Source organism: Ursus maritimus, unplaced genomic scaffold (assembly GCF_017311325.1).
Source record: "Ursus maritimus isolate PB19 unplaced genomic scaffold, ASM1731132v1 scaffold_32, whole genome shotgun sequence".
NCBI lineage: Eukaryota > Metazoa > Chordata > Mammalia > Carnivora > Ursidae > Ursus > Ursus maritimus.
The window spans coordinates 30,897,262-30,925,203 of NW_024425786.1; the positions used below are offsets into that span (position 1 = coordinate 30,897,262).

Below are 27,942 nucleotides of genomic sequence, written 5' to 3' on the forward strand. Positions count from 1 at the left end.
CACTAAGTCCTGTATATTCTACTTGGGATCTCTTTACTACCTTCCTCTCCATTCCCATTGTCAGTTCTTTAATTAGGCTGTTAGCACATCCTAACTGCTTAATTAGGGTTCCGACTGGCTGTGCTATATCTGGACTCATCTCTTTTTTTCAAGTTTGGTATTAATTTGATTCTATTTTCTGCATAATTTTAGGTACATAAAGGTTTATTTCTACAGGCCTCAGGAAATAGGTAGAAGTCACAAGACAGTCTCTCTTCCCCCTAAAAACGTTGCATATTTTGGTAAGTGTCCTAGAGAGAAAAACTGTCATTTACATTAGCAGTGCTGTGCGAGATTCTTAATACCCAAAACCAGGCTGCAGTGGAGATTTTAGTCCTTTGTTCAGGTGCCCGGACAGAAACCAAAGCAGTTGAGCACGACAGGGCAAAGGAGGCAGTGAAGGTGGAGGGCAGGCACCTAGCACGGAAGGAGGAAGGAATTCCAGATTCCTTGGAATGGTGTGTTTTCTTTTTCTTTTTTTTTTTTCTTGTTTAAGTTGTCTCTGTAGGAAGGTGCTGGGCAGGGATCCCAGTGAAAGGAAGGGGCCAAGACTCCTTTAACTGGCCTGGGTGCAGGGCGCTGCCACAGCGGCTGACGCAGGAGAACTTACTCTCAGGCTCAGGCCGACCCAGGACGGGATGCAGAATAAAAGGAATGCTTAGAGGAAACCATTTTGCTTGGAATGCTAGCTGGCCAAGCTTCAGCCTTTGGTCGGGTGCAACCCCTGCCTCACTTGTCCACAGAGAAAAATTAGTTTGGTTAGAAGAACCAGCTAGAATCACACCAGCCTCTGCTACCTTCATGCTCATTGTTAGAAAAAGACGAACTTGTGGGAACATTCTGATCTGTTAATCCCTGGGGACTGCTTTATTCCTCCCAAAAGACTGTTGGTCCCATGGCCCCCAAAGGCTGAAAGCTAGAACACGCCAGTCCTGGTGGGCGGCTCCTTAAGGACGGACTGGCGGTGTGGTGGAGCCGGGAGGGAAAAGCCGCCCTTCCCGCAGAAGATCAACTGACCTGCGCTCCCGCCCCAAATCTCAGCCTGAGGTGTATTTCAGTGAAGGCAGGTAGCTGTGCTTCTCAAAGCAGAGAAGCAGTTTAAGAGCAGAAAGGTAGAGGAAATCTAGCAAAGAACCGTCTTGATACAGATTTATCCCATGGTGTGAGGGAGAGGGCAAAGAAGCCAGTGGCACTTCGCTTATCCAGCAATTTCTGTCACTGTGGTGACCAACTTCTGCCCATTCCATAGGGTCTTGAACTGCTCAGGGACTGGGAATTTATTAAAGTCACCGCCTTCTGTAGGAATGACGACATTCATCTCAGAAGATTTGGCACTGGGGCGCCTGGGTGGCTCAGTTAAGCATTTGCCTTGGGCTCAGGTCATGATCCCAGGGTCCTGAGATCAAGCCCGGCATCAGGCTCCCTGCTCAGCGGGGAGTTTGCTTTTCCCTCTCCCTCTGCCCCAATCCCCTGCTCTCTCACTCTCTCTCTTTCTGTCTCTCTCCCCCCCCCCATTCTCTCCTCTTCTCTTTCTAGAATAAATAAATCTTTTTAAAAAGAAGAAGGTTTGGCAGCAACTATCTTGCAATCCAGGGAATTCTTGCTCAGGTAAACGTGGCAGCCATCTGTTTTGTTGATGAAAATGGTTGGCACTTTACCAATTACCCAAACCTTGACATCCCTACGATTGATTATCTCCACAATGCCCACCATGTCATCAAACACCAGACCGAGTTTCTCACAGTTATGTACTCTAATGGACTTAATTTTACCCTTGATTTGCAATGTCGTGTTGACACACTTGTATATGTAAGCCACCTGTTTCAGCTCCAAGTCATCAGTCATCAGGTGGGAACATTCTCCTGACTTTCCACTCGCCACTTCTTGCCCTCCAGTTCAAGCACAGCTGGCTCCCTCTTCATGGTTGGTTTGGGGGATGGGCTGACTCCTGGTTTAGGAGCAGAGAACGGTTTGGGGCCACTTCGTACTGGACCACTCTGCGCCTTCAGAGTGGGGTTCTTGTGAGTCTTCACGTCATCAGATACATGTTCAGATGCTCTCCCCCAGATTAATCTGTGCGAATAGTGCTGAGTGGGGAGTAGACTCATCTGAGCCTGAATGGTGGGGACTTGGTGAGTAGGGTCAGTCTGGTGGGGGAGGTGGGGAACCTGATCCAGCAGAGGGGCCAGATGGCAATCCACTCTGTTCTGCCACATGCTCTCTTTTGGTTCAGGCCAGTCCGGTGGGACAGAAGTCCTTAATGTAAGCCTGTAGCTCTGTCCATACACTCAAGTAAGCTTTGACCCAGTCCACATGCTTCTCATCAACATCTCTGTACTCCTTGAGGACTAAGTTTGTATAAAACATGGCAGCATCATTCATTTCTTTCACATAGGGACCAGGCTTGGGAGCCACAGCCACCCAACCCAGGGCCTGGATACTTTCACTGACAGCTGACACGTGATGGAACAACTTGCTGCCTCGGTTTGCCCGGAAGGTTACCACTTCTTGGATCTGCTCTGAGATGGGTGCCAACAAATCGGAAAGCTTATAAAGCCTACTGCCTGCTGGCACTGAGGGGCTGTAACCAAGAGAGCTTGCTCCAACTTCAGACCCGTGTGGACCATCTGGCGTGTTTCCACACATCTCCCCCAATGTCTTTACTGATCTGCAGGTGCTCTGTCATAAGACCAGCAAGTAGTGAGTCAAATGCTTGCACATGTGGTGTGGCTCTTGCTCTCGGAGCACTGTCTCCATACCCACAGTGCATGTCAGAGGCATGGGATGCTGCCTCCAGGCGGCCCTCTGCCCTGTCCCGTCTTTCTACCAGATTTTGCATGTCAGCCATAATATACCACCTGCTCAGACTTCTGCCTCACCTCCGGACTTGGACTGATCTTTCCATCCCCCCCACTGCTGCTAAAGTGATCATTCCAAAACACACATTTCATCAAACTTAATCTAATTAATTGAATCACATTGCTTAAAACCCCCCAGTGGGTTCTCATAACTTGAAGGTAAACGTCATCTTCTGTATTCTTAAGACAGAACATACTTGGCATAGAGTATTACCTATTTTTCTGGTAATGGCTCCCAAATTTCCCCTCAAGCATACTTTGCTCCAGTCATAAAGATCTTATAGTCTGTAAATATTCCATACAATATATTTCATGGTTTCTGGTCCTCAACAGCGCTATTTTTCTTCCTTCTGCCTAATTTCTTTGTTCAGTTAGCTCCTACCTACCCTCCCAGATTAAATTTGTGTCACATCATCAGGAAATACTACACACAATTTATGCCTTCTTGGAATGAACACCTGAATTTTTGGCTGAATTTACTAAATAAAGAGATAGACCTTATCTTACAGTATTTTTAAAATCAAAGACTGACAACATGAGGTTTTGATTTTATAATATTACTCTGGAATCAGGGTGTGAGACCATGGGGTCAACATGAAGCCATAGCCACACAATAGCACACCACTTCAATTTGCTTCAAGTTGTTGCTTGCTTTACTTCCTTTTCTTATCCTTGCTACTATATGGGTTTGCACTTGCAAAAAGAAAAAGGAAAAAAATCTAGTCTTTGCTCGAGGCCATGTTTTCTGGAAGACTCTGGCTAAGGCAAGCTTATAACCCCAGTTTGATTAGTCAGGGTCAAGGGGACAATTTTTGGATTTATCTTTGAGGTATTAGGGAAATAGACTTCCTTTTTTTGCCATTAGACACAAATCTGGAAGGCTATATTCCTGGAAGTTACTGGCAGTGGAAAAGGAAGGAGGCTGCTTAGAAATGGAGCAAACACAGAAGATCCAAGTAATAGAGACAGAAAACTCAATTCTGGTCACACTACTTGATCCCTTGATCAAGCCTCACCTGAAGGTTGAACCCTGGGTTTTCAATCTCTTATAAATGAATAAGCCCTAATTGATTCAAGGCTTCAAATGTCCTACATCTGAAGCTGCCTGTTTTTAGAATAAGCATCCCTCAGTCTTACATCCTTAGCACAGTCTGACATCCTTAGCTCTTACCACCTCCCTCAACCTCTTCCATCTCCTTTGGCTCTCCCTAAGCAAGCAATGCCTTTTTCAATTACCAGAAATAGGTGATTGGCTAAAGAGAGGCTGATCTTAATATGTGGAAGAAAAGATTTTCAAATGCAGAATACTGTCAATGGGCTTCTCTTGAGCATGTAAAAATTATGTTAATAATTGTTCTAGCACCTGTGAGGAACACAAATGAGCAAAATAAATTCCCTGCCCTTAGGCTCTGATGCCCTAGAACAGCACTGTCCAAGAGAAATATAATGTGAGCCACAATACAAATGTGAACCATAGGTAATTAAAATTTTCTGGAAGCTACATTAATACAACAAAAATAAGTAAAATTAATTTTAAAATATATTCATTTGACCCAGTATACCCAAAATATTATAATTTCAACATGTAATCAATATAAAAAATTATGTGTTATTTTCATTCCTTTTTTTTCTTTTGGTACTAAGTCTTCAAAATCTAGTATTTTGTAGTTAGAGTAGATCTTTTTGGGCTAGCCACATTTCCAGTGTTCAAGAGCGCCACATGTGGCTAGGGTTACTTCATTGGACGGTGTAGCTCTAGAGAGTAATCATACAGAGAAACACTTTTATCATACAGGCTCTTATATGGTAGACTGTAATCGGTGCCACGTTAGAGGGACAAACCCCATGTTCTGAAAGAGGAAGGAGGAAAAGATGGAAAGCGAGGCAAACAGATCATTTGTGCCTAACAGCATTTCCACGGATACAGATATCCCTGGAGAAGGATGAACGGTATCAATGAGTTTTGTATATGAATGGGCCTCAAATGCCTACACCTCTTGGGATAGCTTTTTGGGGAAAGGGCGTCGCTTTCTAAAATTCGAGTCCCACGGTGTTGAGAATGAAAGGTTTGGGGAACATGGTCCTACTGTCTTGGGAATCTCTTCTGCTTCACTCCCCCCAGCAGCATACCTTGCACTGACAACTTCATTTGAAGTTAGGTCCATGTGTGAAAGGGTTGAGGAGAGGCTTTCCTGACTTTGGAAGTTACATTTTGGCTACAGAAGATTATACTGGGGAGGAGGCAGAAACTGTCTCCAGTTTCAACCCAGCAATGCCTACTCGTTTCACTTGATTAAAAAGATTGTCCTCAACTTTCCTATTTCTAAGATCAAGGACGTTTTCCTACACAACCACAAAATCATTATCACACCCAGGGCCCTTAAAATTGTTAGATACTATTATCTAATATACAAGTCCCATTTAATTTCCCCAACTGTCCTTTCTAGTATTCTCTGTTTTAAGAAATCTTTGCCTATTTTGAAGTCCAAACAATATTATATTGTAAAAGCTTTCTAGTTTATCTTTTCACGTTGAGGACTTCAATACTTCTGGAATTGATTTTTGTGAGGAAGGTAAGCGGTCTCATTTCATATATTTTTTTCATAAGGATACCCTATCGTCACAGAACCTTCATTGAAAAGACCATCTTTTCTCCGTTGCTATGTGATGCCACCTTTATTGTAAATGAAGTTTCCCATATGTGATAAAACTGCAAAGAAAAGCAAGGAAATGACTGTCCTAAAAGTCAGGCTAGCGTGTTTCCTCAGGAAGGGGGCATGGGAGTGTATTTGGAAAGGACCTGTCACTTTTCTATTTTTGATCTAACGATGACGTATCTTTTCAACACTTAATATTTACTTTTATTTTCTATTTCAGAATATAGCTGTGTTATAAAGGTTACAAAGGTTAAAGGCCAGGCACCGGCATCTTTGCAAAGGGAGCTCGTGGTTGTTCTCCGCTGGGAAGGCTGGCGCGAGGAGCAGAGGTGGCGCGGAAACCAGGAGAGACAAAGCCAAGACCGCCGCACGAACGGACAGAGGCCGGTGCACGGGGGGAGGGACGCGCCCACACCTCTCCCGGCCCCTGGCTTGGAGGTAGCCGCCAGCCCCGCCGCAGTGAGAGCTTCCGGGTGAGCGACAGCACAGTTCCGTCCCGAATTACGCCACACGGACAACCAGCGGCGCGCAGGGACTGCCTGCCCCCAGGTGGCCCCTCACCTTAGCAGCCTGCTCGCCCTGCCGCGAGAGGGCGGCCGATCCGGCCGGGGCCTCGCGAGGACCAGGAGACGCCGCGGAGGCCTCTGGGAGGGGGCGGGTCTCGGGCGGCCGCTGAGCATTCTGGGTGTGCGTTCCACCCGGGGCCGGGGCAGCCACGCCGCCGAGAGCTCTCTGCTCAAGCTTCTCCTGCTGGTCCGGGGCAGAGTCCGGGAGCGGCTCCGAGGCCTCGGTGGAACCGGGAAGAGGAGTTTGGAGCCCCTGAGCCGGGGTTCGGAGGAGTAGCTAAGGTGAGGGCAAGGCCGGCGGATCGGGGTGGGGAGTTGAGGGGCTGCGGTGTGGAGCGCAGGGGTCTGTCCCCGCTGTCGCTGCGGTCTCTGGCTGGGAGCAGCACGGGCAGCGGCTTGTCGTGGCTGCCTTCGCAGGACAGGCTCCTGTGGTTTCTGGGCCTTTCGCGGAGGTCCACTGGGACCCCTTCCCGAGGCCGACCCCTCGCTGTCATTTCCGATTCCTCCAAGACGTTATAGGGAGTGCTCAGTAAACTTGAGGGCAGACGTGGAATTCCTGGGCCGTCGGCAGTGGTTTGGGTCTCTTGGAACGGTCCCAGCTGAGGGCAAGCGCCCTCGGAGCCCACAAGTCTGGGCTGCGCCATACAAGTCAGGATGTTGAGGGTGAAGGTCCTGGCAGTCCCACAGGCAGCAGGAACCCATCCGAGAAGAAAAGCCTCTCACCTGAGGTCCCTGCTGCGCACCTGGGCTGAGGTTTGGGGCTGGGAAAGGGAACCGATCTTGGAGCTCCTGGGAGACTTTGGTTATTTTTGACTCTTTTGCTTGCAGGGAGCAAAGATTGGATTAAGTAACTACATCCGGATTGTGGGGGAAACGAAGTCATGGAGAATTTGATCCAGGAGAGAGGCAAGCATTACCTAGCATCAGGGATGGGCAACAGCTTGTGCCGAGTGGATCAGAGAGGAGGAAATGCCGCAATGTGAGAGACTGGGCAGGTGAGAAAGGACCAACAGGCCCCGTGCTACCACAGCACAGCGCAGAGTTGCTAATCTGGATTCTTAAGTGGAGACCTGGTTTTTCAGGGCTCCTTTCTTCTCCCCTAGCCGTGTCATTTTAGCATTCTGCTCTTCCTGGTGAGGAGAAAGATCAGCCAAGTCCCAGGGGAGTAAAAGTTTCCTTTCTCCTAAAGGTTAATCTCATTTGTCAGAGGGAATCTGACTCTTCCGTGGGAAGGGGAAGGAGATCCACATTTGTTGAATGTTAGTATGTATATAATGTTTTATCATTATTTTGAGTAGCTGAGTAGGGTTGGAAGGGGCACTCTAAGTCAGTAACTTCAGGAAAAGGAAACACTTGCCCAGGAGTACTCATAATGCAAGTAGCATCTTACTAAATACTACTGACCTAGGTACGATAAGGTTTGGAATCTAGATCCATAGGACCCCAGACTCTTGATACTGGTATTGCTGATATTTCCTGAACATTTCATTTCCTTCACTTACCACCTAATAATTGTTGTCATTCCTATGTACTACCTGTGTTGTTATTTTCATAGTTTAAATTTTTAACTTTCATTTATTTAAATTACATATTTGTCCTAAGAAACACTCTCTATGAAATTGTACATTTGTTGGAAACTCTAATAGTTTTATATTGAGCTATGTCTAAAAATGTTGACCTTTGTGCCATGTAAAATCATCTCGTGTCAGAAAGATACAAACTTGCATTAAGGACACAGTGCATGCACTGCATCGTGCTCTTGCCTGGCTTTTTTCTGCATAGGAAAGTCCAGGCAACACATCTGAATCTAAATTGTCCATCACCAGTGTATTGTTTTCTTCTTTTAGATGAATAATTCTATAGAGAATGCCCCCTTTTTGTGTCTTCTCTACAAAACATTTCACTTAACCTGTTCAAGTTTACCCTGTTCTCAGTATGTAAAACAAGTGCAAAGTCCTTACCTTTCAGGAGCTTACTCTTTTTGGGAGTTAATACACATGCATTAATCTAAAACAGTACTGTCCAATAGAACTTTCTGTGGTCAGGGAAATGTTCTGTATCTCTGCCTTATGATGTAGTACCCACTAGCCACATGTAAGCTAGTGAGCCCTTGAAATGTGCCTCATGCAACAGAGAAATTGAGTTTAAAAATTATTTTTAATTTTAGTTTATTTAAATAGCCACATGTGGCTGATGGCTACATATTGGACAGCGCAGGTCTAAATATTTGAAAAAAAAATATTTTCAAGGCAGTTGATTTGGATTTAGTGCCCTCCCACTGGGGGGGGGGGTGTTCGGAAACACCCCAAATGTACATGTTAATTGCCGTTTAACTTCAGTTTCTTGACAGAGGGTAAAGCTCTCTCCAACTCTCAGGGACTTCATAGTCTAACTAACATTACTCATTTTGAAACTGTCATCATCTAAGGCACATTTATAATTTAAGACACTTGTACAAATGTGTAGCTTCTGTGTTTTATTACTATTAAAGTATCCTATAAAGCAATAACTTTATGGGTTATAAGCAGAAGTCTCCACATTGGATTACTTTTGTTCATTGTAAATAACTTTCCTTCCAGCTATGTGTATGTTTTCTTTCATTAAGGACATTTAGACTATTTAAAAATGAGTTAAGTACAACCATAACTATATTAATACCGTTTTCAAGGTATCAATTCTTAAGCTTTTAATATGGGAGTTGGTGCATTCAATTTATTCATTGCTTATTAGGTTAGCAAAGAGAAAACTTGGCTCATTATTACCTCAATCAGTTTAAATTCTGTATCAGATTGTTTTCCTGGCACTCAAAGTCGAATACTGGTGGACTGGTCATACTTTCTTTTGTTTTGTCTTGTCTCTATGCTAGACTAGATATGTGAGGTTAGGAAGAAGGCTTAAAAAGAGTATCTTTACAAGATAATTTGCCTAGTTTCTCAGGATTAAAAATGTTTGAGAGACAAAGCAAATCAAACATAATGTGTGGTCTTTGTTTCCTGGTTTAAAGAAAAGCTATCCAAGACATTTTAGGGCAGTTGGGGAAATTTGAGTGTGGATGGTAGTATTAGGGAATTATTAATTTTGTTAGATGTGATAACAATATTGTAGTTAATGTAGGAGAATGTCCTTATCTAGAAATGTATGCTGAAGCATTTATACCCGAAATGTTATGATATCTATAATTTACTTTAAAATAGCCAAAATAAAATAGCCAAAAAAATGCGCACTTGAAAGATGCAAATACAGCAACATGTCAGCAGTTATTTATCTACATGGTATGTATATAAGTGTTCATTGTTCTATTTCTCTGTATATGTGAAATTTCTTGCAGTAAAAAATTTTAAAGAGAGTCCCTGTCCCGCAGTAGAGTAGTGAGGTATTGCATGTGAAGCACTTGGCTTGGTGTCTAGCACTCAATAACTGCACAATAAAATAGTCACTATTATAGCAAATACAGTGATATTTTATAGTGCTTAGTGACAGATATTTTCCATCATAAGCTAATTTCTTGTGGAAGGAAAAAATAAACTTAGTGGGGAACACCAATTTCTGTAATGTTCAGAGGGTAATTTATAAAGTCTGTAAGGGTAAAGTAGACCCCACCGGGAACTTTTCCTCCTTGCCATTTCCTTGATGTATCTCAAATATAAAAAGCAGCTGATTTCCACATGTTGCTGTGAACATCCTCTCTCATTACTTCATGCCATTAATTTGTGGGTGAGCAGATCTATTTGTATTTATCTATAGTTCGTCTTTGAATTTTGCTGTACTGTATTCCTGAGAGCTGCGTTTAAAAACAGTCATTATGATTACCCCCCTTTCTTTGGGGGAATGAAACATGAGAGACTATGGACTATGAGAAACAAACTGAGGGCCTCAGAGGGGAGGGGGTGGGGGAATGGGATAGACCGGTGATGGGTAGTAAGGAGGGCACGTATTGCATGGTGCACTGGGTGTTATACGCAACTAATGAACCATCGAACTTTACATCGGAAACCGGGGATGTACTGTATGGTGACTAACATAATATAATAAAAAACATTAAAAAAACCCCAGTCATTATGGAGCTGATTTTTCTCAAGGAACAGTTTGTAATTGAGTTTTGTTTTCCTAGTCAAGGACTTTGTATTGAAGGAATCATAGAAGTGGACGTGGTTTTACCAGCATTGCTCCAACATTTACAAAGATCTATACTCACTTAAAATAATGAAATAATGTCCCCAGTCAGTAGAATTTTGAAACAGAAAAGGCAAACCTCAAATCTCCTTTTAAAGGAAGAAGTTGAGGCCAAGGCAACTCTGTTACATTACTAATTGGTCATAAATAGATAGGATTCTATTATTGAGCACTACATCTGAAACTAATGATGTACTATATGTTGGTTAATGGAATTTAAATTAAAAAAATAGATAGGCTTCTTTAAAGATTGTAAATAGTCATGATTCTTTTAACCTTATTAGAATTTGACAGTGCTTTGGAGAAATTTTTTATTTGGGTAACACATTTCTTTCACAGTATATGCAGGGCTTTGTACCATGGCAGAGACTGGGGAAGAGGTGTCAGCAGAAGAGGTGTCAGCAGAGGCCTCAGGGTTCTCAGACTTGAGTGACTCAGAGTTTCTAGAGTATCTGGACCTGGAAGATACTCAAGAGTCAAGTGCTTCACTTAGCAAGCCTGGCCCTTCTTCTGAACTCCCTGGGAAGGATGGCAAGCTCATAAACTTACCAAAGTGGAAAAGAAGATTGGATGTCTCACCACCTATGGAGCGATTCCATCTTAAATATTTGTATGTTACTGACCTGTCTGCTCAAGACTGGTGTGAACAGCACATGGTATATGAGAAGGAGCTTCCTGGTTTCTTGGCTCCTGAGAAGGCAAATGTTTTGGACACTGGTGCCAGCATCCACCTAGCTAGAGAACTAGAAGTTCATGATCTTGTGACTATCCCCATCACTACCAAAGAAGACACTTGGGCAGTTAAGTTTCTGAATATATTATCAATGATTCCTGTCTTGCAGTCAGAAGGACGCACCAGAGAGTTTCCAGTGTTTGGAGAAGTGGAGGGTGTGCTGCTCGTTGGAGTAATTGATGAGCTGTGCTATACAGCCAAGGGGGAGCTGGAACTGGCTGAACTCAAGACACGCAGGCGCCCTATGCTCCCTCTGGAAGCCCAGAAAAAAAAAGACCGCTTTCAAGTCAGCCTATACAAATATATCTTTGATGCCATGGTTCAAGGAAAAGTGACCAGCGCTAGCCTAATCCACCACACAAAATTATGTCCAGACAAGCCACTGGGACCTTCAGTGCTGAGGCATGCCCGGCAGGGAGGCTTCTCTGTGAAGTCCTTGGGTGACCTCATGGAGCTAGTCTTCTTGTCTCTAACACTGTCTGACCTCCCAGTTATTGATATCCTGAGGATTGAATATATCCACCAAGAGACTGCCACTGTGCTGGGCACAGAGACTGTGGCCTTTGAAGAGAAGGAGGTGAAAGGCAAAGTGCAGCACTATATGGCCTACTGGATGGGCCACCGGGAGCCTCAAGGGGTTGATGTGGAGGAGGCTTGGAAGTGCCGGACATGTAACTATGCAGATATCTGTGAGTGGAGGAAGGGCGGTGGGATGCCCAGCTGCACTCTAGAGCCGCAAACCAAAAAAGTGAAATGAGCAGAACGGGACACCTTCTTCAGGAACTTTGCTCCTTCCTGCTCCTAATGTCCTCAGCAGAATAAAAGAGGACCAGTCTTTGAGCTTGGCCTTCCTGGAGAGTGTTCTCATTTTAGTTCTTTTCGTATTTCCTCAAATTCTAACCGCTCAAATCATGACCTAGGTTCAGGGGTGAGTGGGAGGAATCTGGGATTAGATGGTCTCTGGAACTTTGCTGTGAATTGCCAAGAAGACAGTTGCTCATCATGGCCGGAGCAAAAGGTGTCCTTCAGCAATCATTGCTTTCCTAAGAAGACTTTGAAGTTTCTCTTAAGTCTCTTCCCCATTTTTTCTTAGTCAAGGCTTTCTACATTTCCTATAATAAAGTGAAGTGCTGTCCAGGTCAGTGGAACTGATGTTTTTTTTTCATAATCTCAATCTTTCAAAGATGACCACTAGAAATAGTTGTGTGTATATTATTCCAAGCCTTCAAGTACATAGCATAAACATATTTCTGAAGGAGAATTAGTGGAATGAGCACTCCAAGAATTTAAAATGATAAATATGCTCAAAGAAATAAGGGAAAATGAAGCCCGAGTAGGAGATCATAAGAAATGAAAACATTAGACATAAAAAATGTATGAAGTAACACGTAACATTCATACCTTACAATACCCCTCCTAGGGATAGGCCAAGAGAAGCTCTTACACATATGAACAGGAGTATACTTTGTAGTACTTTCACAATAGCAAAACCTAAACCTGGAAGGTATCCAGAAGACTGTGGATGATGTATGGCAGCCAAAAGAAATGAGCCACAATGACGTGCAACAACATGGGTGAATCTTAGCACAATATTAAGTGAAAAGATAAGTCCCCAAAGGTTACATACAGTATGGTGCCCTTTTTGTAAAGGGAGAACCAACAAAATTAAAAACATTTTAAGGAAAATGTGAAGATAGTGGAGAGGAATCTCATTTTAGAAGGCGAAGGAGCCCTTAACTCAAACATCACCCAAAGAGGCCAGAGGAAAGAACGAAACCGATATCACCTGAAAGGAGAAGGCTTGTTTATGCAGACACTACTGGAGAATTTGCATAAGTAGATGGAGGGGGGAGAAGAGTTGGCAGGGGTGGGGGTTTCCATATGAACTAGAAGGTCAAGAACCAGCAGAACATGGTGAATATTGTTAATGTGACTCCATGTTCTACATGAACTGGTAAAACCTGGACACTTCTTATAGTAGATTACCTCTGGAGATGTTCTGAGCTACACATTTAACTTTTCTTATGGACAATAGGAATCTTATGATAACAACTCTTTCTCATTTACTGAATGAGTGATATGTGCCAGGCATCGTGCTAAGCACTTTTATGATTAAATCTATATATCCATTATTATTCCTGGTGAGGGAATTGAGGCTTAGAAGGCTTCTAAAACTTGCCCAAGATCCTACAGTTTGAAAGTGGGAGACTCCAGCCTAGATATATCTGACTGCAGTGCTTATGCTCTTAACCATTATTCTGTAAAGTATTTCTTGCTGTTGTTAAGCCTCCTACACTGTATGTTATTCAAGGCCCTAGGAAGTTTGGAATCAAACTGGGGACATAGTAAGTAAACTGGACTTTATAGGATAAACAGTATTAATGGCCTTCAAGAAAACAACTTGCTCAGAGTTCTGCTGGCATCATCTTCATTATACTAGAAACTTTAGAAAGAGGGAAAAGAAAAATCAGTTGGTTTCAGACAATGACCTTGTCAGGATTCAGTAGTTCTGTAATTCAGTAATATCCTGTGCTCTCAAATCCTTATTTTAAGTTAACATCTCCTTGTCATCGCTTTATGGTTTCTCACAAGATAAGTTGAGACATTTGTAGGGATATCCCAGAATCATTGATGCTGTTCTCTACAGCAAATGCTTCCCTGGTTTGCAGCCTCCATATGGCTAATAATGTTATCTCTCCCTTGGAAATTCTGCCTAAAGGTATCTGTACTCCAAATTATGGACCTCTTGGATATTGGTTCAGTGAGTGGGTAAATGAAAAGAGACATCATAACAAAGCTGTTTCTTGATTTTTAAAAAATTCGCTTCCTGGGCCAGAGAATGGGTTGACTTTTTTTTTTTTCTTTTAAAGATTTTATTTACTTATTTGACAGAGAGAGACAGCCAGCGAGAGAGGGAACACAAGCGGGGGGAATGGGAGAGGAAGAAGCAGGCTCCCAGCGGAGCAGGGAGCCTGATGCGGGGCTCAATCCCAGGACTCCGGGATCACGCCCTGAGCCGAAGGCAGATGCTTAACAACTGAGCCACCCAGGTGCCCCTGGGTTGACTATTTTAATTAGGACTAGATTCAACTGTTTATAGTAGAAATTGCCAAAACAATAGTGGTTAAACAAAATAGAAATTTATTTCGCTTATGACAGAGAACTCTAAATATAGTCTAGGTCTGATGTAGCACTCCATGGTGTCAGGAACCCAGATTCCTTCTCTCTTGTTTCTCTGACATCAACAGGTATCTTCCTACTTCATAGTCCAAAACAGCTGCCCAGGTTCCAGTCACCCATACATACTCAGCAGAAGGCTGAAAGAAAAGGGCATCATGTTGGAGACACTTTTGAAATTTGCACCACTGTTTCCAGATACATCCCACTGGCCAAAACTTGGCCACTTGGTCATAGCTAGCTGCAAGGGAGGGCAGAGAGTGTAAATTGTCCCTCAGTATCTGTTTGGAAATACTGTAGTGATATCAGTCCACCAGGTCGTATGGTTGTCAGCCCCTCAAATGTAGAAGCAGAAAACGCAGAGAGGTCCTGTTGACATGGGAAAAGAAGGAGGCTCCGAGCACTGACAATCTGGATGAAGTGAAAGATGAGCTTTATTGAATTCCAGTTCAGTATCCTAGAAATACTGATTAGACCCCTTAAGCAGAATCTGAGTGTGGGGCAAAAGTAAGCTAAGAATCATCATCTTAGCCTGTTTCTCCAATTCCCCTGAGCTTCACTTCCACTCTCCTTCATTAAGGACTCTAATAACCACAATGTTCATTGGATATCTTTATTGAGAGTATCTTTTTCCAATCTGTGGCTTGTCTTTTTACTTTATTATGGTGTCTTTTGATGAACAAGATTTTAATGTTTCAATGCCCTATTAGTGCTTTTCGTGTCTTATTTAAGATATATTTTCTTACATCAAGACACCTTGCTTATCAATTTTTTTTGGAGTTGTTTCACGTTAGAATTTATAGTTTACCTCCTTTCTTTTAGCAGCTGCAAAGGGTTACGTTGTAAAGATACACCGTTGTTTAACCAGGCCTGTATGTATGTATGTATGTATATATACACACGCACACACACACACTCTTAGGTTACTTCCTATCTTCTCCTACTATAAACACTATAATAATATATAAAGTAGAAGGTAAAAGTTGCTCTCATATACACACCTAGTAATCAACCCCAAAATAACCATTGATAAGAAGTTGAAAAGGTTCTTCTTGGGGCGCCTGGGTGGCACAGCGGTTGGGCGTCTGCCTTCGGCTCGGGCGTGATCCCGGTGTTACGGGATCGAGCCCCACATCAGGCTCCTCTGCTATGAGCCTGCTTCTTCCTCTCCCACTCCCCCTGCTTGTGTTCCCTCTCTCGCTGGCTGTCTCTATCTCTGTTGAATAAATAAATAAAATCTTTAAAAAAAAAAGAAGTTGATAAGGTTCTTCAAGATGTTTTTATGGCTATATCAATATATATTTACATATAAAACAAATAGGTATGTAGTGGGGTGTATGTAATTAGACACAAAAAAATCCTCTGTGACATGCTTGTTCAAGTCAAGTTTTATCATGTGCATATTTTCATATTAGTATATCAGTAGCTGGATAATATAGTATTTCATCGTATGGGTATAATATTCATCACTTAACTGTCCCTTCTCAATAGGCATATACAACAATAGATACAGACACATAAATGTACACAGTCTATGTACATTGATACTGCAAATATTTTTCTGATTTTCTCCCTCTTTTTCTTAGGCCTAGACATTTTGGGATAGGAGATGTGCACATTTAAAATACACCTGGATCCAGATTGCCCTGCAGAAATATACCTTTAGACTCTAGGAACCCCAAAGCAAAGGTCTTCTATACTTATTGTTATTATCATCATAATAATTTGAGTTAACTCAAATTATTTTCCAGAAAAGTACATAAACATGTATGTTCTTCCTAACACTCGTATTATAATTCTTTTTTTTAAAAAGATTTATTTTAGAGTGAGAGCGAGTTGGGGAGGGGCAGAGGGAGAGAAGCAGGCTCCCCACCGAGTAGGGAGCGAGACACAGGGATCGATCTCAGGACCCTGGGATCATGATCTGAGCCAAAGGCAGATGCTCAACTGAGCCACCCAGGCACCCCAATTTGGTATTGTTTTAAATTGCACTATTCAATAAGCTGGGAAGCTGAGTATCTGTTATTTATTGATAATTCGTATTTCCCCTAAAAATTGCTTATATTCACTGCCCATTTTTAATGAGGATTTTAATCCTTTAAAATGTTCTTAAAAGCCAGTTTATTGCATGTCTTTTAATTTCCTCTATGATAGATTTTCCCACCATATTAAATAATACATGCTCATTGTAAAATACATTAAAATATAAGAAAGAAAATACTTCGGTTAAAAATGTTTTCAACTATTTATTGCTTCTCTGGGTTATTGCTTCTCTGTTCTATTTTCTCTTTCTGGAAACTGTTGCATGTATTTCTATTATATATACTTCCTGTATCTCCTAATTTTTCTCATTATTTTATTCTCATCATTTTCTTTCAATACTGAGAAAATTTTTGTGCTTTTCTTCAACTGCTTCAACCCCATCCTTAGGTAACAGTCCAAAAGTCACTTCATTAATATAACAAAAGACGCCATTATCACTTAGGAAATTTGAAGAGTTTTAGGAGCTCTGAGCTAGAAATGGGGATGAAGAGGAAATATATATTTCTTATTATAAGTTACAATATCGCAAAACAAAAACCTGTGCTTTCATAGAATATATACAATGAGAGAAAGAAAGGAAAAGGAATAAGAGAAATCAAGGATGGCTCCTAAATTTTTGCTTGAGTAATGAGGTGGTGATGGTGTATTTATTGAACTAGAAGTGCTAGATTGGGGGATGGGAGTAGGCAGGAATTAATCAGTTTGGACATGTGAAGTTTGAGGTGACTTTTAGATATTTAAGGGGAGATTTCAGGTAGGTGTAAGGAATTAAGGGTCTGCTCTTCAGGGGAGAGGTGAAAGCTGGAGATAAAGATTTTTCAGTCATCATCAAGTAAATGGTATTTAAAGTCATGGGACCAAATGAGATCATTTAGAGGAAAATTTCAGAAAGAAAAGTCCCAAGGTCAAACCCTTGAGTATTCAGACATTTGGAGGTGGAACAGAGGAAGAGTTTTAGTAAAGGAAATACAGAAGTAGTCTTAGTGAAATGGGAGAAACTAGCTTTTTTGAGATGTTCTAGAAACCAAAATAAGAAAGTGTTTTAATTATGTTGAATGCTGTTGAGGTCAAATATAATGAGGACAGAATTGGAATTTTATTGGTAACTTTACAAGATCAGTTTCAAGAGAGCAGAGTCAAGAAGCCATTAGAGTGGACTGCAGAGAGAATTGGAGGTGAGAGAAAATATAGGCAGCAAGAAAAAACAACTCTTAAGAAAAATTTTTCTATGAAGGAAAGTTAGGAAATGGTGCAATTGCTCAAGTGGGGTACAGATCAAGAACGGATTTTTTTTTTTTTTTTTTCAATGGCTACTAATATCAAGTGGGCTCTTATTGCTACTGAGCAATAGTACTATATTTCCTTAATCCATTCACTCTCCCACATTCCTAAATAACTATCATTAGAATCTCAGATGCCATTGGCTAGAAAATACATAAATATTTCGCATACTCTAAAAAAGAAAAAAAATGCTGCCGGTTAAACTATGGCATGCCAACATTTGTAAGAAAGCAATTTCGCAGATGTTGAAATATGAAAAGTGTATTAGAATCAATGTAATACTGTATTTCCGTTCTCGCCTCAAACCTCCAATACCTTCTCCCTATTTTCATTTCCAGCTTCCTATTTCACTGAGAAAACGGAAGCACTCAGAAAAGGACATCCTGATTCTCCCGCCACCAAATCTGTATGCCTGTCTCTGTACCTATAAATTCTGGCTCCCTTTTTATTTCAATAGATTAATGGTCCATACGCACAACTGATCCTTCCAATGTGTACTGGATTCCGTCCCTTTTCTCAAGGACTTTCTTCCTGCATCCCATGTCTCTCATATTGTCAATTTCCCCTTCTCCGGTATCATTTTAATTAGCATACATACTATAATTTCTTCTAGCTTTAAAAAAAATCTGGGCCCCAAATCCATATGCAATGACAACTTTCTTTTTCTACTCATCTTTAAAAAACCAAACTTCTTAAAAGTACTGTCTGTATTTGCTTTCTACACTTCCTCTCTTCCCATTCTTTCATCCCACTCTTATCAGATTCTTATCAGATTTAATCAAACTTCTACCACTACACCAAAACGGCGTGTTTTAACAGCTTCCACAATGCTAAATCCAATGGTCAGTTCTTAGTTATTATCCACTAGCATTTAACACAGTGGATCACTCTCCACCTCTCAAAACATTTTCTTCCCTTGATGTCGCAGATCCAAACTCTTCTACTTTTAAGTCTGTCTCACACATTATCTCCTCGTCTTCTTTCTTGGGTCCTCTTCATCTCCTTTGTAGGGACTTAAGCTGGCGCATTGCTAGAAGAAACTGAACTAAGGGTAGATTATTATCTTACACCGCTGATTTAGATTTTCCAGTTCTTAAAAATTCTGATGTCTTTTATATTTTTTAACGAAAATGATATATACACCTTCCTTTTATAAACGAGCTCCGCTCTCAAGGAAGCCCCAGAGAAACCAACCCAGGAATCTCTCCGCAAAGAGGCGGAAGCTTCTGGCGCCTTCCGGAAACGAGGTCCACAGGCCTTATGGGAAATGTAGTCCCCTATGAATACCCTGCACCGCGGAGGGACCTGGGAACCTGGGCGTCAGTTACTTCCGCACACGCGCAGTGGGGCGGTAGCCGGTATTCCGTAATCTCCCAACCTGCGTCGAAGGAGGTGAGAGCCGAGTCTCTAGGAGAGCTCTGTAACCTGATCTCTTAGAAGCAAATTTGGGAGCGTGTCGGGGAAAAGGCAGGTATGACTCTGCGGAGCCTGGGGACGTAAGGGACGGGCGGGGAGAAAGACAAGGACCAGTTTATTGGCTTACCCAACCGAAGATAAAACTTCACAACCCCTACGTGCGGTGATTCGGTGTTTGGGCGTATGAGTCCTGTCCAATTCTGGAGTAGTTCAGAGAGAGAGCAAGAGAAGGGTCTGACTACCACTCAGTGGGTTCCCAGATTCCGGGTGGGGCTGGGGCAGGCTCAGTTTGCATTCGTGCTCTTGTAGGTAGAGATGACTGTGTAGGAATATGTGCATCAAGCTGTACCTTTCCTGGTTACAAGAATATCATTGGCCCTACCAGAGCCTGCAAAAGGTAATATTAAAAGGGATCTAGGAAGAAAGCATTTCTAGAGAAACTGCTATGTTCTCTTCTTAGTGTATTTTCACAACAATAATCTGAAGTAAGTCTTCTCTCCATTTTGCATATGAATTAACTGAAGCTGAGAGAGAGGTTAAGTTATTTGCTTTAGACTGACAGCTTACTAAGTGGAAGAGCTGAGATTCAAACCCAGATGAGTTTTCACCAAATTTTCTTCCTTCTCTTTCTCCTCCTCCTCGTCCTCCTCTTCTTCTTTTGAGTATAGTTGACACACAATGTTACGTTAGTTTCAGATGGACAACTTAGTGATTTGACAAGTTTATACATTATGCTATGTTCACCACAAGTGTAGTTACCATCTGTACCCCTTATGTGCCTATTACAGTATCATTGACTGTATTCCTTATGCTGTGCTCCAAATTTTATTCTTTTTTTGCAAGATAGCATCCTGTGAAAAAAACAGAGTTGGGTTTATTCTCCTTCTGAAATATTTGAGCAATGAATGCTAAGTAAATTTCGATTCGTAGTCTTCTTTTTAAGAAAGGGCCTCTGTTGAATCTTCAGATCTTCCAGTGAGGACTGTGTAGATAAAAGCTGTGAGTCCCTTTTGCATATTTTAGCCTTTCTAAAAGGCAAAGCTGGTTGGAATTTTTAAAAACCAATACTGGGCTCGTAGGAAATGGTGTATTTCCGGAGGGGGGGAGAGATTGATTTAGAGTTTAAACTGAAGGTGCTCCAGCTTTAAAAAAAAAATTCCTGGGTCCAGCCTGCTAGAGAAAACCGAACCTAATTTGAGCTCTCTTAACCCAGCTTCAGAGCACACAGTTCCAGAGATACCGAGTTTCAGAGACCAGGCTTTTAGTTAGTCTTTTAATTCATTTATTATTATTTTCTTAGGATAGATTTTGGGAGAAAAAAAATGTCACTGGTTCAAAGATTAACAACTTGCTGTTAGATCAGCAGGACAGAAATGTATAGCATACTTACCTAACCTTCATATATTCATAACAGAACCACCAGTAGAGTTTGGTGCTTATAAAATATGGACTTTTCTGACGTCTCCTAGAATCATCATTCTCCCACTAGGTGACATTTATTGAAGCTGCGATGTGAGTCCTTCTTTTCTGATAGTGCTTCTTTTCTTTTCTACATTGCTTCCTGGTTTTTCATGCCTTTCTATTCTTTTTTCCCAGTTTTACATTCATAGATCTCTGTGTAAGAGCTGCAGAAAATGATCAACTTCCAGGTAAGGTATCCATTTATTCATCATTTAAATCTCTCAAAAATCCATATAAAAAGGAAACGTATAGACAGGGAAAATGTGGATTGAATAGATCAAGTCCAAAAGGAAATTTAGAAAATTGATAAGTTGATATCCAGGTCACAGGGTCTGCACATAGTTGGAATAAATTTGAGCTGCATATGTGTACCTTTCTTTCTAGCAATCATAGAAAATTGATAGCCAACCAGTTAAAGTATTGGTATTATCTGTGAGGATGAAGCAAAATAATTCCTCAGATGAGTGAAGATATTCCTGATTCAATTCTGTGAAAAAAAAAATCTTATAATGGATTTTCATAGAGATAGTGCTAGAAATAACATTCACAGCAACAACCCTGTGATAAATATAACACATTTCCTATGACTTTCTTAAAGTGGTTCCCAGAGTAAGGAGAGAACAGAGTGCCAATAAGCAGCACTATATGAACTCAATTTGTAAGTTCAGGTACATAGCCTTTCTAATATTCTTCTGGAACCATAAGTAAACCTTGTACCTTTTTCCAGAGTCTCCTGGTATTCTTGAGCATTTTCTCTTCTGTGTGAATTTTAGAATCAGTTGTCAGGCTCTATAATGGAGTATATTATGTGTTTTAATTGTGATTGCAGTATACTTTTACATTGATTTGTAGAGAATTCATAACTTTTCAATAATGTATTCTCCGTTCAATTTTTCTTATAGGTCCTTCTTTACATTTTTATAGGTTTATTATTATAATTCTTGTACTTTCTTGTAATGTTTATTCTTACATACGGTTTAGGTTGCTGTTGAGAATGGGATGGATCTTTTTCCATTATATTTTCTAATTGGCTATTTTGGTGTATTGGAAAATAGGCATTTATCTATTTGACTTTATGTCAATTACAGGACTCTTATTAAGTCCAAGAATTTTTTAATTGGTTCTTAGATTTTTTTTAGGTTGACAGTCATATACTCTTCAAATGGAGCATTGTTCCTTACTGCTCAAGGTGTATGTCTTCAGTTTTTTTTCTTGTCTTATTGCAATAGATAGGACTTCTAGGAACTATAATTTTCAATGTAATTACTAGCCAATATCTTTTTTGTTCCAATTTTAATGGGAATGGTTCCAGTGTTTCATTATTTTCTCTTGTATTTTGGTAGATGGTTGGGTGTTTTTTTTTGTTTGTTTTGTTTTTTGTTGTTTTTAATCAAGTTAAATTTTTTTAGCTTGTTAAGATTGTTTTCATAAATTGGAAACTTTTTTCCATATATGTTTTTAAGAATACCTGTTGATAATATATTTTGTCTTCTTTAATACAGCAATTTAAAGAATTTCTAGTACATTTCTTAATACTGAAATACCTATGCGTTCATGGGACAAACCCTAGCTAGTCTCCTAACTTTTTAAAGGGCCAGATAGTAAATATTTTAGGCTTGAAGGCCATACAGCCTCTGTGGCAACTACTCAACTCTGACTTTGCAGCTGAAGTAAATGAATGGGTATAAATGTTCCAGTAACATTTTATTTACAAAAACAGCAGGCCAGTGTATGGGTTGTAGTTTGCTGACTCCTGTTCTCTATGGTCTTAACTATCTCTTTGTGATAGACATGTAACTACATGTCTTTTTAATTTCAGCTTAAGTTAGTTAAAGAAGATTTTGGCTGTATGGTTGAGAGGATGTATTTTATCATGTAAAAAAGAGTCCTTATTTTCTATTTTATTATGGTCACATGAGTCTGACGTGTTAACCTTATAGCCCTTCTAAGTTATATATTTACTTTGTTGGTCTATTAGATTGTAAGATCTCTGAGACCAGTAATACTTTTATTCTTTTTTGTATCACTAGTACAGTGTCTGGTAGGTCCTTATTAAACATTTTATGAGTGAATTAAGGAAGGACATAGAAACATATTTTAAATAATTTTATTGAGACATAATTCAAATATTACAGATTGACCCATTTAAAGTATATACAACTTTGTGGTTTTTAGTCTATTCATTAAAACCATCTCCACTATCTAACTTTAGAATATTTTCATTACCTCAAAAGAAACCCCGTTTTAGCAGTCATTCCCTGTTCCTCCCATCTCCCAGCCCTAATTTGTTTTCTGTTTCTATGGATTTGCCTTTTCTGAACATTTAATGTAATTAGGACAGTACAATATGTGATTTTTTTGGACTAGCTTCTTTTACCTCACACAGTGTTTTCAAGGGTCATCAATGTTACATGTATGCCAAGCAATATTGCGTTATATGGATATATCTCATTTTGTTTATCCATCTGTGCATCAGCTGATGGATACTCATATTGTTTTCACTTTGCTGAATACTTCTCTGTGAACATTTGTGTATAGGTTTTTATGTGGGCATATATTTTCAGTTTTCTTGAGTATATACTTAGGAAAGCTACCAAACTCATTCTATGTGGCCAATATTACCTTGATCCCCAAACCAGGCAAAGACCCCATCAAAAAGGAGAATTACAGACCGATTTCCCTAATGAATCTGCACACCAAAATTCTCAACAAGATCCTGGCTAATAGAATCCGACAGTACATTAAAAGGATTATCCATCATGACCAAGTGGGATTCATCCCTGGGATGCAAGGGTGGTTCAACATTCGCAAATCTATCAGTGTCTTAGATTTTATCCAGAAAGAAAAATTCAAAAATCATATGATTCTCTCAATTGATGCAGAAAAAGCATTTGACAAAATACAGCATCCTTTCCTGATTAAAACCCTTCAGAGTGTAGGGATAGAGGGTACCTTCCTCAATCTCATAAAAACCATCTATGAAAAGCCTACAGCAAGTATCATTCTCAATGGGGAAAAGCTGGAAGCCTTTCCCTTAAGATCAGGAGCACGACAAGGATGCCCACTCTCGCCACTATTATTCAACATAGTACTAGAAGTCCTTGCAACAGCGATCAGACAACAAAAAGGGATCAAAGGTATCCAAATCGGCAAAGAAGAAGTCAAACTGTCTCTCTTCGCAGATGACATGATACTCTATATGGAAAACCCAAAAGAATCCACTCCCGAACTACTAGAAGTTATAGAGCAATTCAGTAATGTGGCGGGATACAAAATCAGTGCTCAGAAATCAGTTGCATTTCTATACACGAATAATGAGACGGAAGAAAGAGAAATTAGGGAATCCATCCCATTTACAATAGCACCAAAAACCATACGTTATCTTGGAATTAACTTAACCAGAGACGTAAAGGTCCTATATTCTAGAAACTACAAATCACTCTTGAAAGACATTGAAAAAGACACAAAAAGATGGAAAAATGTTCCATGCTCATGGATCGGAAGAATTAACATAGTTAAAATGAGTATATAGTTAGGAAGAATTGCTGGGTCATATGATAACTCAATGTTTTACATTTCGAGGAACTATAAAGCTGTTTTCCATAGTGTTGCACTATTTTACAACCCCACTAGCAATATATGAGAGTTCCAGTTTATCCACATCCTTGTCACTGCTTGTCATTGTCTGTCTTTGAGTTTAACCATCCTAGTGGGTGTGAAGTGATACCTCATTTGGTTTTGATTTGTATTTACTAATGATGTTGAGCATATGCTTATGGACCATGTGTGTCTTTGGAGAAAGTCTGTTCAAATCTGTTGCCCATTTTTAAGTTGGGTTATCTTTTTATTGTTGTGTTGTAAGAGTTCTTTTCATATTCTAGATACAAGTCTCTTATCAAGATATATGATTTGCACATATTTTATCCTATTCTGTAGGTTGTCTTTTCATTTTCTTGATGGTGTCCTTTGAAGCACAAAGTTTAAATTTTGACGATTTCCTTTTTACCTCTTTTTTTCTTTGGTCACTTATATTTCCTGTCATATCTAAGAAACCACTACCTAATCCAGAGATTTACTTAGAATTTTATAGTTTTAGCTCTTGCATTTAGGTCTCTGCTCCATTTTTACTTCATTTTCATGTGTGATATGAGGTGTTTGTGTGTGAAGGGGGTCCAGCTTCATTCTTTTGCATGTGGATATTTAGCTGTCCCAACACCATTTGTTAAAAAGACTATTCTACCCAATTGAACTGTCCTGACATTAGTGAATATTTTTAATGTGATTTCTGTTTCTATCACAAAATATATTTCTGAGTCAAACATACAGTAGTTATCATATATAACTTTCTGCAAATTCAACAATGAATATGATACGATCATAAGAGGCTACCATGATTCTCTTGCAAGTCCCCAAATGATGCACACTTTAGTTTGAAGATGAATGTGCTGTTACAGGGATCAGTGACATTCCAGGATGTGGCTGTGGACTTCACCCCAGAGGAGTGGCAGCTGCTTGACTGTGATCAGAGAACCTTGTATTGGAATGTGATGTTGGAGAACTTTAGAAACCTCATCTCAGTGGGTAAGGACAGTGGGTGGTCACTCTTGAGTGGAACTAAGAAGATACTCCTAGTGCCCTTCCTTTCGGACTTGTGGAGGATGTGGACATTCTGAAGCATTCCTAAGTTTGGCCCTGACTGTTAGCGGTCACTGATTCTTAATCCCCTTTGAGATGGTGCATAAACAGATAGTGTGTTTATGCTTCTACCTCCCAAATGGAGGAGAAGGGTCTTTTCTGTTCTAAAGCCTGTTTGTCATCCTTCCAGGCCCTGAGACTCAAGGAGGCAGACCTGAGTTGTGAGATAGTCGTTTGTCTCTAGCAGTTGGTCTCCAGTTCTGTGTTGTTTCCCATGAACAGGGGGCCCAGTTACCAAAACAAAAGTGATCTTCAAGGCAGAGCAAGGACAAGAGCCGTGGGTGGGGGAGAGAGAGAACCCACGTTGGCGCTATCCAGGTGAGTGAAAGAAAACCAGGCAGGTGGGAGACTTTGGAATTGAGATTCCAGTTGGTCAGTGAGGGACAGGTACCTGTGAGGCAGGTCTTTCAGGAAGCACCTCTTAAAATTAGCCACACACCTTTGGAAGTGACTGGGTACACTTGACATAATGTTGTCAGGTCCCCAGCTGACGCCTTCACTCACTCTGCCTGCATAGCTGCTCTTTCTGTTTGCTCAGCTTTTGTATGGAGGGAGGGCCCTCTCCTGTCTGCCCTGGCTCCCTGCACTGCCTGTTCCATGGAGGTCCTTGCTTTGTTCTCTTAATTCCTAAAATCTTCATTCTTCTTTTTTTCCTCAGCATGAGCACAGATCTTTTTCATACATCTGGTTCTTATAAGGTAGTCAGATCATGTGGATTTGAAGTCTTACTCCACCAGTCACTGTCTAACCTAATTATTTTGTAGCACAATTTTATTTATAAAACAGGGATAATATTAATCCTCACTTCAGATTTCTTTTAAAGATCATGTGAGTTAATACATGTAAAACCCTTCAAATAGTTGGCATATAGTACGTGTTCAGTGTATGTTGGTTGTTTTTATTCCAGAACTTTTAGTAACATTATGCTCTTTCTAATTATTTCCCCGTTTCAAAAAAAAAAACCTCTTTTCTTATAGCATAATTATTTCCCCTCTTCAAAAAAAACCCTCCTTCTTTTCTTGTAGCGTATACCCCACCTGTGTACCCCACCTCGCTCATCTTTAGTACCACTCCTGACTTGTGGTTTCTACCTTACATTGCATCTCTCTGCCTCCCTTGGTGATACTGGTATCATTTGGAAATTCCCCAACTTCATTTGAGTTGGTTCCTCACTAATCTCCCCCCGCCGTCACTTACTGCTTCCCCACCGTTGCTTCTTGCCTTTGTGTCCACCTTCAGAACTTCTCTCACGGTAACTCCCTCAGAAACTGCATCCTTCTGAGGAACTAATGTGATTTTCTTTGTGCTCTCTGTGGCATCTGTACATCTCCAGCTTCCCATTCCCATACTTTTCCCCACCTGGCCTTAATCTCTGTTTTCTCGTACTAACCACTATGTAATATTCTTCAACCTTCACCTTTTGTTTACATTGTACTAAAGGATAATGGCTGGCCTGCAGCTTTGCAGTCTCAAATCACTACGGTAAGCAGCTTAGCTTTTTTCTCTCAAGAGTGTCTCCTTAAATATTATGATTCCTTAAATATTATAAATTTAAAATAAAATTTTCTTTTTCCACAGAGCCCATAAAAGACATGTTTCAAATGTTTAAGACTCAAATTAAGTGTATTGTAGATCCGCTGGGACCCCAACTTCTAATGACATAAACCAAGTGAATTTTAACTCCCGATATGATGTCTAGGCTGTTCATGATTCTATATTGCCAATTTTATCCTGTTTTCTGGTTTATCGTAGATGTTCCTGCAAGATGTATCCAAATCATTACACTTTCCTTGTCCGTCTCCTGACAAATACACACAAATTATTTCTTTATAACTTGTATTGTGATATTTAAAAGGCCCTCTTTGATGTGATCCCACTTTGTCCAGAATGGTCCGTCTTTTCCCTACGCTGTGGCAGTCGGGCTCTCTAGTGAACTTTGTACCTGATTTTCTTCTGTGCGTCAGTTCTTTGGATGCTGACGTGCTCTACCTACCTAAGGCCAGCGTGCTAGTAAGTCTGGGTTCAGTCTTCTCCTCTTTCATGGCAACTCCAGCCTAGAGTAATCCCTACCTTCCTGGAACCTCCTTCCTAGCTCTCCTAGGACTCCACCTAAAAACTTGATATATATTCTTTTAGATTTTTTTTAAACCCTGTGGCTTATAAGGCATGTTTGCTCGTGATAATGCCCTGAAGCGAAAGTCCTGTACCGTTTTTTGTTTTTACAACTTTGCTGAGCACACAATGGATATTTAATGAACATTTCATTAATTCACTGTTGTAAAGTCAGGCATTGTGAGTGTGTTTCTTATTCTTTCAATAAGGCTTTTTTATGTTTCCTGAGAAGGATTCAAAGAAAGCAAAAACAAACAAAAAACAACCTATTATCGTTTTCCAGGTGTGCAAGTTGTAGTTGAAAGGCAAAATACCATATAAAACATTTTAAAGGTCTATAAGTGTGTAATATTTGTTCAATGCACAATAACATTGCTGTTTTGTTCTAGTTAATTGTCAGAATGAATGGTTTCGGGGAGCAGTGGTGACTATCTTGGAAATTCAGAGAAAATGGAGCTTAAAGTTTAAAATATACAAAGATTAGGGGCGCCTGGGTAGCGCAGTGGTTAAGCATCTGCCTTCGGCTCAGGGCGTGATCCCAGCGTTCTGGGTTCGAGCCCCACATCAGGCTCCTCCACTAAGAGCCTGCTTCTTCCTCTCCCACTCCCCCTGCTGTGTTCCCCCTCTTTCGCTGGCTGTCTCTCTCTGTCAAATAAGTAAATAAAATCTTAAAAAAAAAATAAAATAAAATATACAAAGATTAGAGGAATCTTTTTTTGAGATTATGGAAC

At 40.6% G+C, this 27,942-nt stretch overlaps 2 protein-coding genes and 1 pseudogene across 5 annotated transcripts in view; 2 read left to right on the forward strand and 1 right to left on the reverse strand.

Moving 5' to 3' along the window:
- Window positions 1–390: 390 nt before the first annotated feature.
- On the reverse strand, window positions 391–2,901 carry LOC103682389 (annotated as a pseudogene).
- A 4,081-nt stretch (window positions 2,902–6,982) lies between these two features.
- EXO5 (exonuclease 5) lies at window positions 6,983–12,168 on the forward strand. The gene is made up of 2 exons (XM_008711980.2): window positions 6,983–7,115; window positions 10,633–12,168. The coding sequence occupies exon 2, from the start codon at window positions 10,653–10,655 to the stop codon at window positions 11,781–11,783; it is 1,131 nt and encodes a 376-aa protein (XP_008710202.1). The 5' UTR covers window positions 6,983–7,115; window positions 10,633–10,652; the 3' UTR covers window positions 11,784–12,168.
- The window catches only part of ZNF684 (zinc finger protein 684), a 34,307-nt gene continuing 13,351 nt past the window's right edge, over window positions 6,987–27,942 (forward strand). The window contains exons 1-4 of one of the 4 annotated variants that reach the window (XM_008711982.2): window positions 6,987–7,115; window positions 20,540–20,592; window positions 24,859–24,985; window positions 25,322–25,417. In XM_008711982.2, coding sequence (XP_008710204.1) covers window positions 20,578–20,592; window positions 24,859–24,985; window positions 25,322–25,417 — 238 coding nt within the window. In that variant the 5' untranslated portion in view covers window positions 6,987–7,115; window positions 20,540–20,577. Of the gene's footprint in view, window positions 7,116–18,782; window positions 18,999–20,539; window positions 20,593–24,858; window positions 24,986–25,321; window positions 25,418–27,942 lie in introns of those variants that run through there. The other 3 variants (XM_008711983.2, XM_008711981.2, XM_040619333.1) reach the window with 3 other exon arrangements.